We start from the raw sequence: 14,738 nt of genomic DNA, 5'->3' as shown, positions 1-14,738 counted from the left end.
GTATCTAATGTTGCTATTCAGATTGTAGATTTTTTTCCTTTCATTATACTAACCCCCCCCTCTCCTTGTTTTCTTCCTGCTAAAGATAAAATGTCCAATGTTTCTGAATATACGATTGGTGGGGTGAAAATCCTGTTTCCATGCAAAGCGTATCCATCCCAGCTTGCCATGATGAATTCAGTAAGTGGATTCAAGTATACCTCTCTTTACTTGTTTTTATTTTTGCTCTGCTTCCTGTAGTATGAATAACCTAATAACTGGGTATGCAGCTTAACCCTGGCTGTGCTCAAAGCTGTGACCATGCAGCAAGCTTAAGCCTATAGGGAACCATGTTAAAAATGGTTTTTGAAGCAAAAAGTGGCAGTGTGCTCATTTGCATGTCATTTCCCAGAATCCCTTGCTGCAGTGGAAGTGCTGTGTGGTGGGTGATGATGGGGAAAGGCGGGGTTGCAGACCTGCCTAAGACATGCAGATGAGCATACAGTTGTATTTACATTTGCATATTTGCTTTGCTGTGAAGGGTTTTTGTCACTTTTTTTACTCACCATAACTTAACTCAGTTATATATATATTGGTGTTACAATGCAAAACAAGAAAGGGTTTTTACTTAAAAACAGTGCATCCGGGAATGTATCTGACTGAAGCCTATCCCTCCTCCCTGTGCTGTATGGGATTTATGACTTAAGGTGTTAAATAGTCCCCTGAATGTTAGGTGTGTGTAAATTTAAGTTTATACAGCTCTTTACAAAAGGTGTTTGTGGGAGTGTATTCCAATGGTGTGTAAATGTAAGAGGGTGGTGCATTACTATTAATGTGTGTAGATACTATGTGGTCCCTATTGGTCTATAGGGATATAAATATATTGTACATAGTACATGTGAAAAGAAAAATGGAACCGGGCGCTTCTATATAGTGCAATAAAAAAATGTGTGCACGGTGAATTCAATACGATCTAGTGTATATCACCCAAAAAACACTGTTATATCTATAATAGTAGTACATCAAATTACAAAGTGTGTGTGTGTGTATGTATATATAATAAACCGTCACCTAAATAGTGATAATAATCGTGAATTACTGTGAAGTACAAGAAGAAGAAATAGCAGCTCTTGAATTGGACTGTTCGTTAGTCCAAAATAGAAGTATGTTCTCTTCAAGGTAAGGTGAATCCCGTGTTGAAATATATGTGAAAAAATAGAAATACAAATAATGGTGTAGCCAGTAGATCAATAACCCTATCTAAGAAGAATTTGTTGGTTTCACTCACAGATTGGACTATATAGTTATGGCGTATCAGAGATTCTTCTCTCTCTGACAAGTGCCCTTTAATGAATCTTCACACGTTTATCCTTGGACAGACCCTCTGAAGTATCAGCGTATCTCCCTCAGTAGGTGGTCACCCACGCATTAAAAAATGAGAGCTCGATATTGTGTGATATTGTAAAGAAAAGATTATATTGCACAATAAAAATATAAATGTATCACTCACATTTGATAAAAGCATGAATTTCATGGGAGAGGACAAACAGTGGTGTATCGCCGAGGTCTGGCTGAACCGATCACCTCCTCCTCATCCGCGTGCGTCACTACCTCAGCTTCCCCTGCTTCAAACTCAGGGCCAGTCAGTGTCTTTACTCACTGAGCCACTGCTTCTCCCATTAAAGGGCTCTTGTCGTGGGAGGTTGAGAGAACAGACTAGGTTAAAAGTGATTGGAAGGAGGCTAGCAGGACTTGTTGATGTGAAGATGTGTGGTTCCCAAAGGGAAAGGTGAAGCGGAGCACAGCCGTGCAAACAAGGGGTAAATCCAGGATAACAGCCAGTCTGATAAAAAAACTTCTTTATTGGGTAAACGACAGCATGGTGCAGAAAAAAGATTGCTCTTACGCATTTCACGCCACGATTGGCGCTTCGTCAGAGAGTATAAAGTGTCGACATGATGCCCCTTCTTATGGCTTGTATCCACCCACCGGAAGTGACGTGACGGAGCATTCCTGGATACTCATTGGTTTGTGTCCGCACACCGGAAGTGACGTGACGGAGCATACCAAGATAATCATTGGTTACAGACAATTGATGGTAACCATAGAGATGACGTCGTTGACGTTATTACGGATAGGGCAAATGGACAAATGTTGTCCAAGTCATGAGAAAGGGCACACATGTCACAATACCCCGCAAACAGTAACAAAGGTTATCAATGCGGGAATATACAAGAATTAAAAAACACATAGGTTAAAAACAGTGGACTGTATTCTGAAGGAACTGAGGCTCGTGATGTAAATCCCTTGAATATAGTATAAATATAGTAGTCTATATAAAGGGATAAACAATCAGATATTAAATCAATAGAATAATATTATTCCAAGGGTGATGTTTGCAACATGCAAAATATACAGATTGCAGAAATTCAAATAGTGAATCTAAATAATGAATTCCCGGGAGCCCAAAAATAATACACTGAATGCATAGTTACTGACACACGAAGGCATAAACAATTTTGTCTAGGAAAAAACATAATGGTAACAGAAAATAAAATGGCGTGAAAGAAAACCTGGCTAACAACGTGAAAGAACCTGGCTAACAACGTGAAAGAAAACCTGGCAGCAGTAGGCACCAGGCAGCCAGCCTTTATGTAAAGGACATTTTTTTATTGTTTACCATTGGTGTTTAAACTTTAGCTCTATCACATTTTTCTTTTTTCAGAGAAAATAAAATGGAACAAAATAGCAAACCGTATGTATAAAGATGAGATGATAATAATGACTGAACCCTGTATGGAGACAAAGAGAAATATTCTATGCCAGGAAATGTTTTAGTAACCAGTCAGTGTTTATACCCCCGGGTGATAATGACCCGAGGGTATAAATCCAATACATTTCCCTTTTATTAAGGACTGCCTCTCTGTTGCCCCCTCTAGCATGTTTAGGAATGTGTTCTAAAGCACTGAATGTGAAGGTACTTGTTGAACCCAGTGAACAAGTGGAAAAATGTTTGGATACCGGTAATCTAAGATCTTTCTTTTTTTATAGACCTAAGATGTTCGGATACTCTAATTTTTAAGGGCCGAATGGTCCTACCTATATAAATACTTCCACAAGCAAAATTCAATTTATAAATCACATAATTGCTGGTACAGGTCATAAATTGTTTAATTTTATGAGTTTGTCCCGTATATTTACATTCAATGCTTGAAAGTGGTACTGCATACTTGCAATAATTGCAATTACCACATTTGTGTAACCCTTTGGGGAGACTCTGTTTTTGTGTATTTAAATTTGAAACAAACAAGCTTGGGGAGAGATGATAACCAATTGTTTTCGCTTTTTTGTAAACAAATTTCGGAAAAAAGTCTGAATCATAGTGGCCAAATCTTTGTCAAGATGTAAAATTTTCCAATATTTTTTTTACAATAGTTCTTATTTGGCTAGCATGGTTACTGTAAGTGGTGATAAATAATGGAACTTCTTCACCTTTGTTATTGGTCTTATTGAGTCTCTTTTGTTTATCTGAATTGGTCTTGTTTAGCAATTCTGAACGATTGGTCTCCAATGCTCGCATGTATGCTGTGTGTATATCCCGTTCAGAGTATTCTCTGTTTCTGAACCTTGTATTTAATACCTCAGATTGTTGTATGAACATTTCCTCAGTGGAACATATCCGTCGTAATCTGAGATATTGTCCCACAGGAATTCCACGCAACAGTGGTCTGGGATGATTGCTGTTAGCTCTTAGTAGAGAGTTGCGGGCATTAGGTTTACAGAATATGTCTATATAGTACAATTAACATCAATGTACAGATTTAAGTCAAGGAAGCTAATATGATTAATGTGAAATGACGAAGAAAATTTCAGATTAAATGTATTTTGATTCAGGTAGTCAATAAATGCCAGTAGTGTAATAGAATCTCCGTTCCATATCAGATTTAAATCGTCTATATATCGACGGTAAAAAATAATGTTATTACGAAAAGGATTAGTGTCACCGAAAATGTGAATATTTTCCCAGTAACCCATAAAAAGATTAGCATAGGAAGGTGCAAAAGATGTGCCCATAGCGGTGCCTTGTTTCTGACGATAGTAGTGCTGATCAAACAAAAAATTATTGTGCTGTAGTAATATAATAGGTGATTTGTGGAGTGTGTAAATTAGATTTATTAAGAAAATGTGTAATAGCTTGAATACCTAATTGGTGACTAATAATAGTATATAATGATGTAACATCTAGTGTTACCCAAAGATAAGTGCGACACCAAGGAATATCTTTGATAATAGACAGTAAATGTGACGAATCTCTGAGGTAGGAAGGGAGAGTCTTGACAAGAGGCTGTAGATAAACATCCACGTACATAGATACACCATCTCCCAAAGATCTAATGCTCGATATAATTGGTCTGCCTGGAGGGCATTCCAGAGACTTATGGATCTTTGGGAGATGGTGAAAAATAGGCACATTGGGAAACTGATAATACAAATATTGTGACTCCTGATTAGATAATACCCACAACTTTCTACCAAGATCAACCAATATATGAAGTTCTGTAAGATATAATGGCGTGGGATCCTTCTCCAATCTACAGTAAAAGTTATTATCGCTTAGTTGTCTCATAGCTTCATTGTAGTAATGTTCTTTAAGCATAACTACAACGGCACCGCCCTTATCGGCGTTCTTTATGATTAAAGTATCATTCTTTTTTAATTGATAAAGTGTATTGCGTTCTGCAGCTGTAAGATTGTCTGGTCTTATATTGGAGAAGGTATAGCCCTTTGCCAGAGATTGAAGATCACGTTCCACTAATTTCTTGAATGTTTCTAGGTAAGGCCCTTTGTTGTAAGTGGGACAAAAAATTGATTTATTTTTAAGACCTGAAGATTTGGTGTGTGTAAGAAAAGAGGTGAAATCTTCTGATTCTTCACCATCATGTTCCGCTAAAAGGTCATTGAGATCTTGAATAGTACTCTATTCCCTAAAATTGAGCAAATGTTCATCTGTCCTGTCCGTTGGTGGGGCTGGACAAGAAATGTCGAGTTCCTCCGTCGGAGATAGAGTGAAGAAGAGGATTTGTTAATAAACCATTTTTTAAAGATAATTTTCTAATAAACCTTTGAACATCACTGTGGAAAACAGATTAAAGTTATCATTGGGCGCAAAATTTAGACCTTTGTTCAACAATTGTATCTCCTCAGTCTTGAGGTCCACCCCTGATATATTTATGACATTACTAATGTCTAAATTCATGAGTCCATCTTTCTTTTTTTCTCCTTCTGAATTTTTTCTTTTGGCCGAGCGCCTGGTTCTCTTGAATAGTTTTTTGGAACCTTAGATTGATAGGAGGTAGAGGATTCATATCGACGTGAGAAAGATGTCGCTGGTCTCCTGTCCTGATCCTCATAATCATAAGGACGTCTATCTGGATCCTGTTCATTTGAAAAGGAGACAGATACTGGGCGACTTTCAATATCAGAAGTATCGGACATACTGGAGGCTTCCAAAGATCTACTTTTTAGGATGGATTTGTTGGGTGTGGATTTTTTAGGATATTCTCTATCTCTCTGTGGGTATCTTTTCTGTGTCCTATTTTTATAGGAAGTCCTATTTTGGACTGGTTTTTGCCAAATATAAATTTGATTATGGACATAATCTGCCTTACCTCTCTCAAACTTTTTTTGTTCCTGAATCATTAAATCTTGCTCCATTGCTTTAATGTGTTTACATCATTTTTCATCACAGCTTTCAAAGTCCTCCAGATCTTGGAGTATGCTCAGGCTTGATTGAGGATCTATTACTGCCTTGGATGTGATCCTTTTTTTCATTCATCTTGGATTTAATAATTAAATCAATCAATTTGAATGAGCAATCATCCAGGATTTGTTGATGTGAAGCTCCATCCAAAAAATCTGACGTGATATTAAACGACAATTAACCTACAAGTAACCCCCCAAAAAAGGGAAATACGGGCAGGGAGCACTCGCCCCGGACAAAGAGGGATCCAAAAGTAGGCGAAATCGGAGTAGGACCGGCTAAGCCGCTGTCTTCTTAGCTTCTGCACAGCACGGCCGAGGGGCGCAAAATGGGCCGCAGAGCGCGAGGGAGGCGGCCTTGCCTAGGCAGCGGCTGTGGCGGGGTATGGAGTGGCGGAGGAGATAAAAGGCCAAAGCAGAGGGGAATCGCCGACGGGAGTCCTGCTCCGGTGCTGCAGCCAGCTTTTAGCCGTCAGCTGGGGGACCGCAGTGGGTGGTCTGGGAACAGGAGGTGGCTGCCATTTTGCCTCGACCGCTCCGCTATAGTACCGTAGGAGAGTGCGGGCTAGTTTCTTCACCCCCTCCCCTAAAAAACCCAACTTTAATTAAAGAATATTAGTCCTAGCAGCAAAGAGGGTGCAGCAGACCCCAAATAATAACAGGAAGGGGACCGGACTCCCTACAGAGAGACTGCCGTCTCGAGCAGAGGGAGAGCCCGCCCGATCTGGTCCCAAAAATGGCTGCCGGCGGCCCATGACAGGAGAGGGACATAGTACACCATTAGTAGGAGATAATATAATCACAGAGCCAGGAAAAAGGGAACAGGGAGCTGGACTGAAGAAAGCTGCAGATGACAGAGAAGGCAGCACAGTTAACGCAGAAGAGGTCAGGGGCTGAGGAGAGAAAAATACAAAGCTACGTTACCAATGCTAGAGTCCCCATCTCAGGTGCTACACGAGTGCCTGAAATAAATATCAAGACAGTATTCTAAATAAATAAAGAAGCAACAGGACCCTGCTTAGGATGCTGCTGAGAATGTTCTAGGGGGCACATGCTCGACGAAGCCAGAGATGGCAGCATAAACTAGGAGCTCCGCGCGCAAAATACAAGTAATAAAAAGTGATCAATTAGCAGCCCAACACAACGGAAATAATAACTAGCCACCGGACGATGAACACCCGGTTGCAAAAAAGGCATCCAAGAAAAAAGTCCTGGACCTGTGGTCATATTTTGCCGTACACAGGAGAAAAAGAAACCTAATATACCAGCACTCTATCAAACTGAATGTATAGTGACATAATTAAAATAATTTTATTAATAAACAATGAATAAAAAAATGGGCTTTAAAATCAGAGAATGTGTTAAACAGCACGTGACTGTAATCATTGGTAACTTAACCAAGGGTAGTTAAGTGATGTATACATATGGAGATCCTTTATGGATATTCAGGATCTGTGGCTCCTTGATTTTGGAAATAGGTCCGTAGAGTAACCACCATAAACTAAATGTACATCCACATATAAAAGTATATCTCAGAGCTTGTATGTGCTCTGAATCTGTGGTGACATATAAGTAGTGAGAGGTAATAACTATGCCAGACACAGCAATTGCTGTGTGTATCCACCTATAACTGCTGTATGCTTACATACCCACATTCAGAGCTGCTTGTCCTAGAACTGGAGAAGGCACTTAGTGATTGCACTCCCTAGAGCCCTCAATGTTCAAAGTCTAGGGTGTCTGTAGGGGTTAATGCACACACCCATAGAGGGTTCTAGGAGCTGTGTTAATAATGAGAGAGAGTCTCCATAGAGTCCTAGGCATCTGATAGCGTGTAGCCTCTGCGCAGGATAAAAGCTGCAGTATATATTGACACTCGGTGGGTATATAACATAGGTGCAAAATAACCCAAATGTCCACCTGTGCCCTGAAGAAGCGTTCATTCGTGAAACGCGCGCGTCGGCCACTTACCTACTCCTGACACGCGGGAAGCCCTTTCATTTGAATGCAGCATTGACTGATATGTTCCTAGCTGCGATACTGCTGGCGCCCCGTGTGCTGTCTATATACTCTATTCCTCTGTGTTATTAGCACACAGTAGGATCTTGTTTAACATAGGTCCGTTCTGAATCTACCTTACAAGTTAGGCTTGCCCTCGAGCACATCAGCGTTGATATATTCATGATCAGCGCTGATGTAAGGGGCACAGGATGGCCAGATATCACTGTGCTACCTGCCTGTATGTTTAATTTTTTTTTACTTACCTGCTCGTGTGGGCTCTGAGTAAACCTGACCACCTGACATCTGCCTCCGTCGTCGGGGCTCTGCTTCAAACAGCTGTTACATCCCGGCTGGGTAAGGAGCATGAACAGAGCTGTCGACAGGTTTATTGATCCTGCCGTGATACTTCACGGATGAGCCACTCAGCAATGCCTCATATAGTACACCGCCTGCCTAAACCTGACTAGGTGGACATTTGGGTTATTTTGCACCTATGTTATATACCCACCGAGTGTCAATATATACTGCAGCTTTTATCCTGCGCAGAGGCTACACACTATCAGATGCCTAGGACTCTATGGAGACTCTCTCTCATTATTAACACAGCTCTTAGTACCCTCTATGGGTGTGTGCATTAACCCCTACAGACACCCTAGACTTTGAACATTGAGGGCTCTAGGGAGTGCAATCACTAAGTGCCTTCTCCAGTTCTAGGACAAGCAGCTCTGAATGTGGGTATGTAAACATACAGCAGTTATAGGTGGATACACACAGCAATTGCTGTGTCTGGCATAGTTATTACCTCTCACTACTTATGTCACCACAGATTCAGAGCACATACTAGCTCTGAGATATACTTTTATATGTGGATGTACATTTAGTTTATGGTGGTTACTCTACGGACCTATTTCCAAAATCAAGGAGGCTATATATATATATATATATATATATATATATATATATATATATATATATATATATATATATATATATATTTATATATATATATATATATATATATATATATAGCCACAGATCCTGAATATCCATAAAGGATCTCCATATGTATACATCATTTAACTACCCTTGGTTAAGTTACCAATGATTACAGTCACGTGCTGTTTAACACATTCTCTGATTTTAAAGCCCATTTTTTTATTCATTGTTTATTAATAAAATTATTTTAATTATGTCACTATACATTCAGTTTGATAGAGTGCTGGTATATTAGGTTTCTTTTTCTCCTGTGTACCTTATCCCTTACCTAGTAAGCACCTCAAACACGGTTCACATTGTAGCAGTGCGGGAGTTCTCTCTGTGTGTAGTCATATTTTGCCGGCACCAAGTCAGCGCGGGAGAGAAGAGAGCTGGAAATGTCAGACATAGATTCCATCCCCGACTGGGGAGAAAACGAAAGAGAGCAAATCGCGACTAAAAAGGAAACCGGAAGGCTGTTCTCAGACCTCAAAATATTTTTCCATAGTGAAATAGAGTATGAGAAAAGAGATAATGGCCATCGGGACGCGCACAAGCGCTCTATAGGAGAGGATGGACAGCACTATTAAAGCTCAGAAAATCTCTGATAAAAAGATACACTCCCTAGAAAAAAAGGTTGCTGAATTGGAGGAAAAACAGGAGGATAGTGAAAATTGGGACCGCCGGAATAATCTGAGAATAAGAGGGATCCCAGAGGAGGTCCAGGACTTTGAGGAATTAATAAACCGCTGGATGGGCTTGTTACTCCCTGAAAAATCAGAGGCAGAATTACAGATGGATCGTTGCCACCGAGCACTTAGATCCAGACCCCTACCTAACAATCCTCCAAGGGATGTGATCCAGGACTAAGGAAGGCCTCTGCAAAATCACAAGAGCTTACCCAACGGTGACACTTGAGGGCATTAAAATGCTAATTTTCCAGGACATTTCACCTATAACCCTGGGAAAAAGAAGAGCCCTTCAATCGATGACCAAGGTTCTGAGGGATAAGGGGATAAAATATAGGTGGTCCTTTCCTTTCGGACTGCTGGTGCTAAAAAATGGACGCTCTTATGTATTAAAACACCTATTCGAAAACGAAGAATTCCTTAAAAAACTAGGAATAAACGAAAGGATTACCTACCAAGCAGATGAGGAGGAGCAGCCGTCCCTGGAGGGGGAGTGGCAGTCTGTTAAAAACACAATGGGGAAAAGAAAAGGCGGGGCAGTGAAGCTCGTTAAGCAGTCAATTAAGCCTTAAAGGGGCTATCACCTAGTTGCTATGTACAAAGTTAAAAGTTTGTTACAAAAAAAAAGCATTACCATAATCTGTGTTCCAGTGGAGAACAAAGTGAGTGTCCCAGACAAGAAACACCAAGCGAGGCATCAAAGATGGAAGCGTAGCCACATTCGATCTGAAAATAACAAACAATGTCAGTAATGTTTAAATTGGCGGCCCCCCCCACAGCAATATGGAGCACCCCATACGTGCGGCAGGAGACAAAAAGACGTGCAAAACTTGGGAGCAGGGATTAAACGACGCAAATTCAAGAGCCCAAGCATAGAGCCAGCCCGGTGACGTCACCAAGGGAGCGACGCAGAGGAGATTCTGGCACGAAGGAGAGACAGCCCTATGATGGCATCAAGAAGCGTCTGGGTCTTGAGCGGGAACAAGACAGCCTCTTCGGAGGGAAGGCACCTGGCGGAGGGGCACAAATTCCTCCGCCGGGTGTGCGGAGGCAAGGCAAGGCAAGACAAGGGGGGCACTGGAGAAGAGGGAGCTGAGGAGGGGGTTAAATCGGGACATTGCAAAGTTGGGTCCTGGTGCAGAGGAAGAGGGGGGATATGGAGGGGGGAAAATAAGCATATGAAAGAGATGGGGGACGGGGAATAGATACAGAGTGCTAGATTAGGGCACAGATTAGTTCAGATTGGAGTTTGAGGCGGCAAGAGGCAGTGTCAGAAATGAGGTACAAGGTTAGGGAAGAAAGAGAGAGACCGCAGTGAGACGGCCGGATGCAGATAGAAAAGTAGGAGGCACAGAAAGAGACAACTAGAAAGTTGAAAGGGGAAAGATAGAGAAGAGGGAGAAGGGCATATGATTGCATATTAGAGGCCAGACATGGGAGCGAAAACAATAAAAGCGGATATATCTCAGCGGTGAGCAGAGAACACAGTATACCAGGAGTACATAGCACAAATAGGGTTTATAAGAAAAAGAGTTATGTTCACAAGTTACAGCTAGACAGGTTCAAGTAGTTAATAAGATTATATATATATATATATATATATATATATATATATATATATATATATAATAAGCAATACGATACCGTTTGAGCGAATATCAGAGGCAGCACTCCAAAAAGTAGTCAAAAAAATTGTATTTAGTGTGACATATAAACCAACGTTTCGGTCCTCCACACGGGACCTTTCTCAAGGTGATGAACAAACAGAGTGAAACATAACACATATATACCCTAAGTAACCAATACAAACAGGTGCAACACATGATTAAATAAAACAATCACATACATGCTGTATACAGGAACTAGGGAAAAGGGAGACCAAAAAGCGCACCAGCACAAACGGAGCAGGAAGAACCCAGGACAAAAAAATGATTAAAAGGGCACTTTAATGTGGCAAAAGACCCATCCAATGCATTTCGAACGTCGCAGCGTTCTTTTCATTAAAGTGCCCTTTTAATCATTTTTTTGTCCTGGGTTCTTCCTGCTCCGTTTGTGCTGGTGCGCTTTTTGGTCTCCCTTTTCCCTGTATTGCATTGAGTAGCTGCACAGCCTGCCTGCCTGCCCTACCAGGATGTAAGTACTTGTATATTTTTCAGGGGAACCTGCCAATGAGACTGATGGTGAGTGGGTTGCACCACACACCACCTGTCTTCAGGAGGATAGTACCCATTATATGACACAATAGGTACTATATCAATTGTTAGTACCCTGGTACAGTGGTCTGGCTTATTATCATTTTGAGATATACCTGCATTTGAGCGCTTCAGCTATTTTCCATATTGTATACGGGAGCTACCCATAGGGACCAGGCTGTCAGAAGGCAGCAAGAACACTGGAGCACTCCTGCCACGTAGGCAGTGTTTACTGCGCATGTGTGTGTAAAGGGTTGAAGTGTCAGAGTGCTTAGACCCCTGTCACATGGTGCCGAGCTAGTGGAGGGCGCAACTAGGTAACAGAAAGAGTCACTGCGCATGCGTGAGCATAGCGCTATGGAGGGGAGAAATTTGGTCATGCAGAATGAAGAATTGACCATTGCGCATGCGCGAACCGCAAGAAATAAATAAATAATGCGGAGCTACTCGCGATCAACAGCTGACGCGCTGTGGCTGACTCTGGCACACAATAGGAGTTAAGGGAGCTCATTGCCTGTGTATGAGCTGTGTGAAGCCAATCTGTGTCCCAGCAAGTGCTTGTATCTGTGTACCTAATCGTATGGAATGAGAAATGTAGACAGATAAGGGAGCCAATGCGCATGTGCATAACAGGGAAAAATAATAAATAAATAAATAATACGCGGAGCAACTCACTGTTAGAGCCTCTGCTCTCTGCTTGTACAGGACTAATAAAGGAAACAAGGCAAAGCACCACTGTAATGAGAGCCCATAGTAAATTAGTGAGCTGTTTAGCAGCAAGACTATATCTATAAGAGAGAAGTCTAATGCACTGCATCATATATGTAAAGCTGCCAGCATGAATGATATAATAACATGAGTTAATCTATGAATGGGCTATCAAGGAGAGACATGGGTTAGTCCCTGTAAGACAATCAGCATGAAAAAATGTTGCACCCTCACACGAACACCAAAGTGACAGTGCAGTACAGTGATAACCAATACATGTGAACATATAAACTGAGATGAGCTGACTTAATAAAAATGCAAATGTATCTGTGTATGCTGTGTTGGACCAACGGAACGAATGCATAAATGAACCGGTATGATAATGCATTGCAACACCATGTCAAACATGTCCAGAATATCAACCATGGCGGGTAGAGTACTGCATAAGCCTGTATAGGCAGTATAGGTCAACAATTATGTCATGATACATATCATACAGGCATACCCCGGTTTAAGTACACTCACTTTAAGTACACTCGCGAGTAAGTACATATTGCTCAATAGGAAAACGGCAGCTGACGCATGCGCCTGTCATCACGTCCTGAACAGCAATACCGTCTCCCTACCTGTACCGAAGCTGTGCGCAAGCGGGGAGACTATAGAGCCTGTTACAAAAGCGTTATTTACATCAGTTATGCACGGATATGACAATTGCAGTACAGTACATGCATCGATAAGTGGGAAAAGGTAGTGCTTCACTTTAAGTACATTTTCGCTTTACATACATGCTCCGGTCCCATTGCGTACGTTAATGCGGGGTATGCCTGTATATCATATTAGATATCGTGATGATATATAGCAATGGTAATCATAGTGTGAATAAACTATGCAAAGTAATAGCGCAAAGAAATATACATGTTGTACATGAGCAATAATTGGTGGTGATAACCAATGCATAGAGACAATTACTGATACACAGATTCTGTAAAGTTCAGTAGTATTGTGTGGGGCCGTGATCTATGATACAAGTCTCGTCCAGTAGACACCCAATCTGAGGGCAATGGGATACCTGAAGCAGTTAGGTCATTGATTAGAAGCAACCAATTCCTGATTAGGCTCCGTAACTGTCATGATGAATTGTTCAGAGAAAGCAGCTCAGCGCCAAATCTTCATTTAGTCCGCGTGGACTTAATGTATCCAGTTTGTAGATAGTCCGGGCCTCCAATTGAAGGAGAACTTTATTGCGGTCCCCACCCCTGGGGGACAATGGAACCTGCTCAATTGGCATGCACCGTAAAGTAGCAAGGCTGTGCTGTTTTTCTTTAAAATGACGGGCCACCGGTTGTTGTGTGAAGTCTTCCTTGTTGTCAGTGTCTGCCAGGGCCTTCCTGATCGCAGACCGATGTAAACTGAGGCGTTCCTTCAGCATCCTTATAGTCTTGCCAATGTAGTAAAGCCCACATGGGCACCGGATGAAATAAACCACGTATTTTGAGTCACAATTCATGAAGTCCTTGATGTGGATACGATTTCCATGATGTGGGTGTGGATAACTTTTGCCAAGCACCATATACTGGCAGTTGACACATCCTCGGCATTTATACACTCCCATTGGTCTAGTCAGCCAGGATTGTTTCTTGCAATATTTGGAGCGTGGGTCGGCCTGTGTGAGCAAGTCTCCCAAATTGCGACCTCTGCGATAGCAGAACCGGGGAGGATCCTTAAAGTGCTGTCCAATTTGCTTGTCTTGAGCTAAAATGTCGATGTGTTTCAAGATGCTGCGTTTGATGAAACCTGACGCTGTTGTATAAGTGCTTTTAATATTGAAGCGGTTATCACCTATCTTCTTGTCTTGCGGTTTAAGCAAGGTGCTTCTTTGGATACAGGGAAAAGGGAGACCAAAAAGCGCACCAGCACAAACGGAGCAGGAAGAAACCAGAACAAAAAAATGATTAAAAGGGCACTTTAATGTGGCAAAAGACCCATCCAATGCATTTCGAACGTCGCAGCGTTCTTTACTCAGTAACTATCACTGTTTCGCCTTGAGAAAGCCCCTCGCGAAACGCGCGCGTCGGCTCTGGTTCCACACGTGCACGCGCAGGGCTGTAATTACTTCCGCATTTATGCCTCTGATCGCGGGTTAATGCGGTGTCCTGCCCGCGCTGTTACATAGGCTATTGGTGCCCCGATGGACACCTAAAGCCTCCTATTATGCTACAGGATTAGGGTTATTGCTCTACTCAGTACTTTTGCAGTCTGGTTAAGATATGTGCTGTTTTAAACTGGTATTAAGCTATATCACCACTGTATACAGCCTCCACCTCCCAACATGCAGTGATCATCAGTGTGTATAGCTGGTCATATCAGAGTGCCCACCAATTCACTCTATGCACATTATCTATCAGTATCAATGGTGACATGTTGCAGAGGTCACTAT

At 41.7% G+C, this 14,738-nt stretch overlaps 1 protein-coding gene across 1 annotated transcript in view; it reads left to right on the top strand.

Annotated features, from left to right (window-relative positions):
- BRIP1 (BRCA1 interacting DNA helicase 1) overlaps nucleotides 1-14,738 on the top strand; it is a 746,182-nt gene that overhangs the window by 95,745 nt on the left and 635,699 nt on the right. The window contains exon 3 of the mRNA XM_075593097.1: nucleotides 86-180. Coding sequence (XP_075449212.1) covers nucleotides 91-180 — 90 coding nt within the window. The 5' untranslated portion in view covers nucleotides 86-90. The remainder of the gene's footprint in view (nucleotides 1-85; nucleotides 181-14,738) is intronic.

The sequence above is a fragment of the Ascaphus truei genome, chromosome 3 (assembly GCF_040206685.1).
Source record: "Ascaphus truei isolate aAscTru1 chromosome 3, aAscTru1.hap1, whole genome shotgun sequence".
Lineage (NCBI taxonomy): Eukaryota > Metazoa > Chordata > Amphibia > Anura > Ascaphidae > Ascaphus > Ascaphus truei.
Note: the sequence above shows the minus strand (reverse complement) of the source record. Positions and strands in the feature narration are given on the sequence as shown.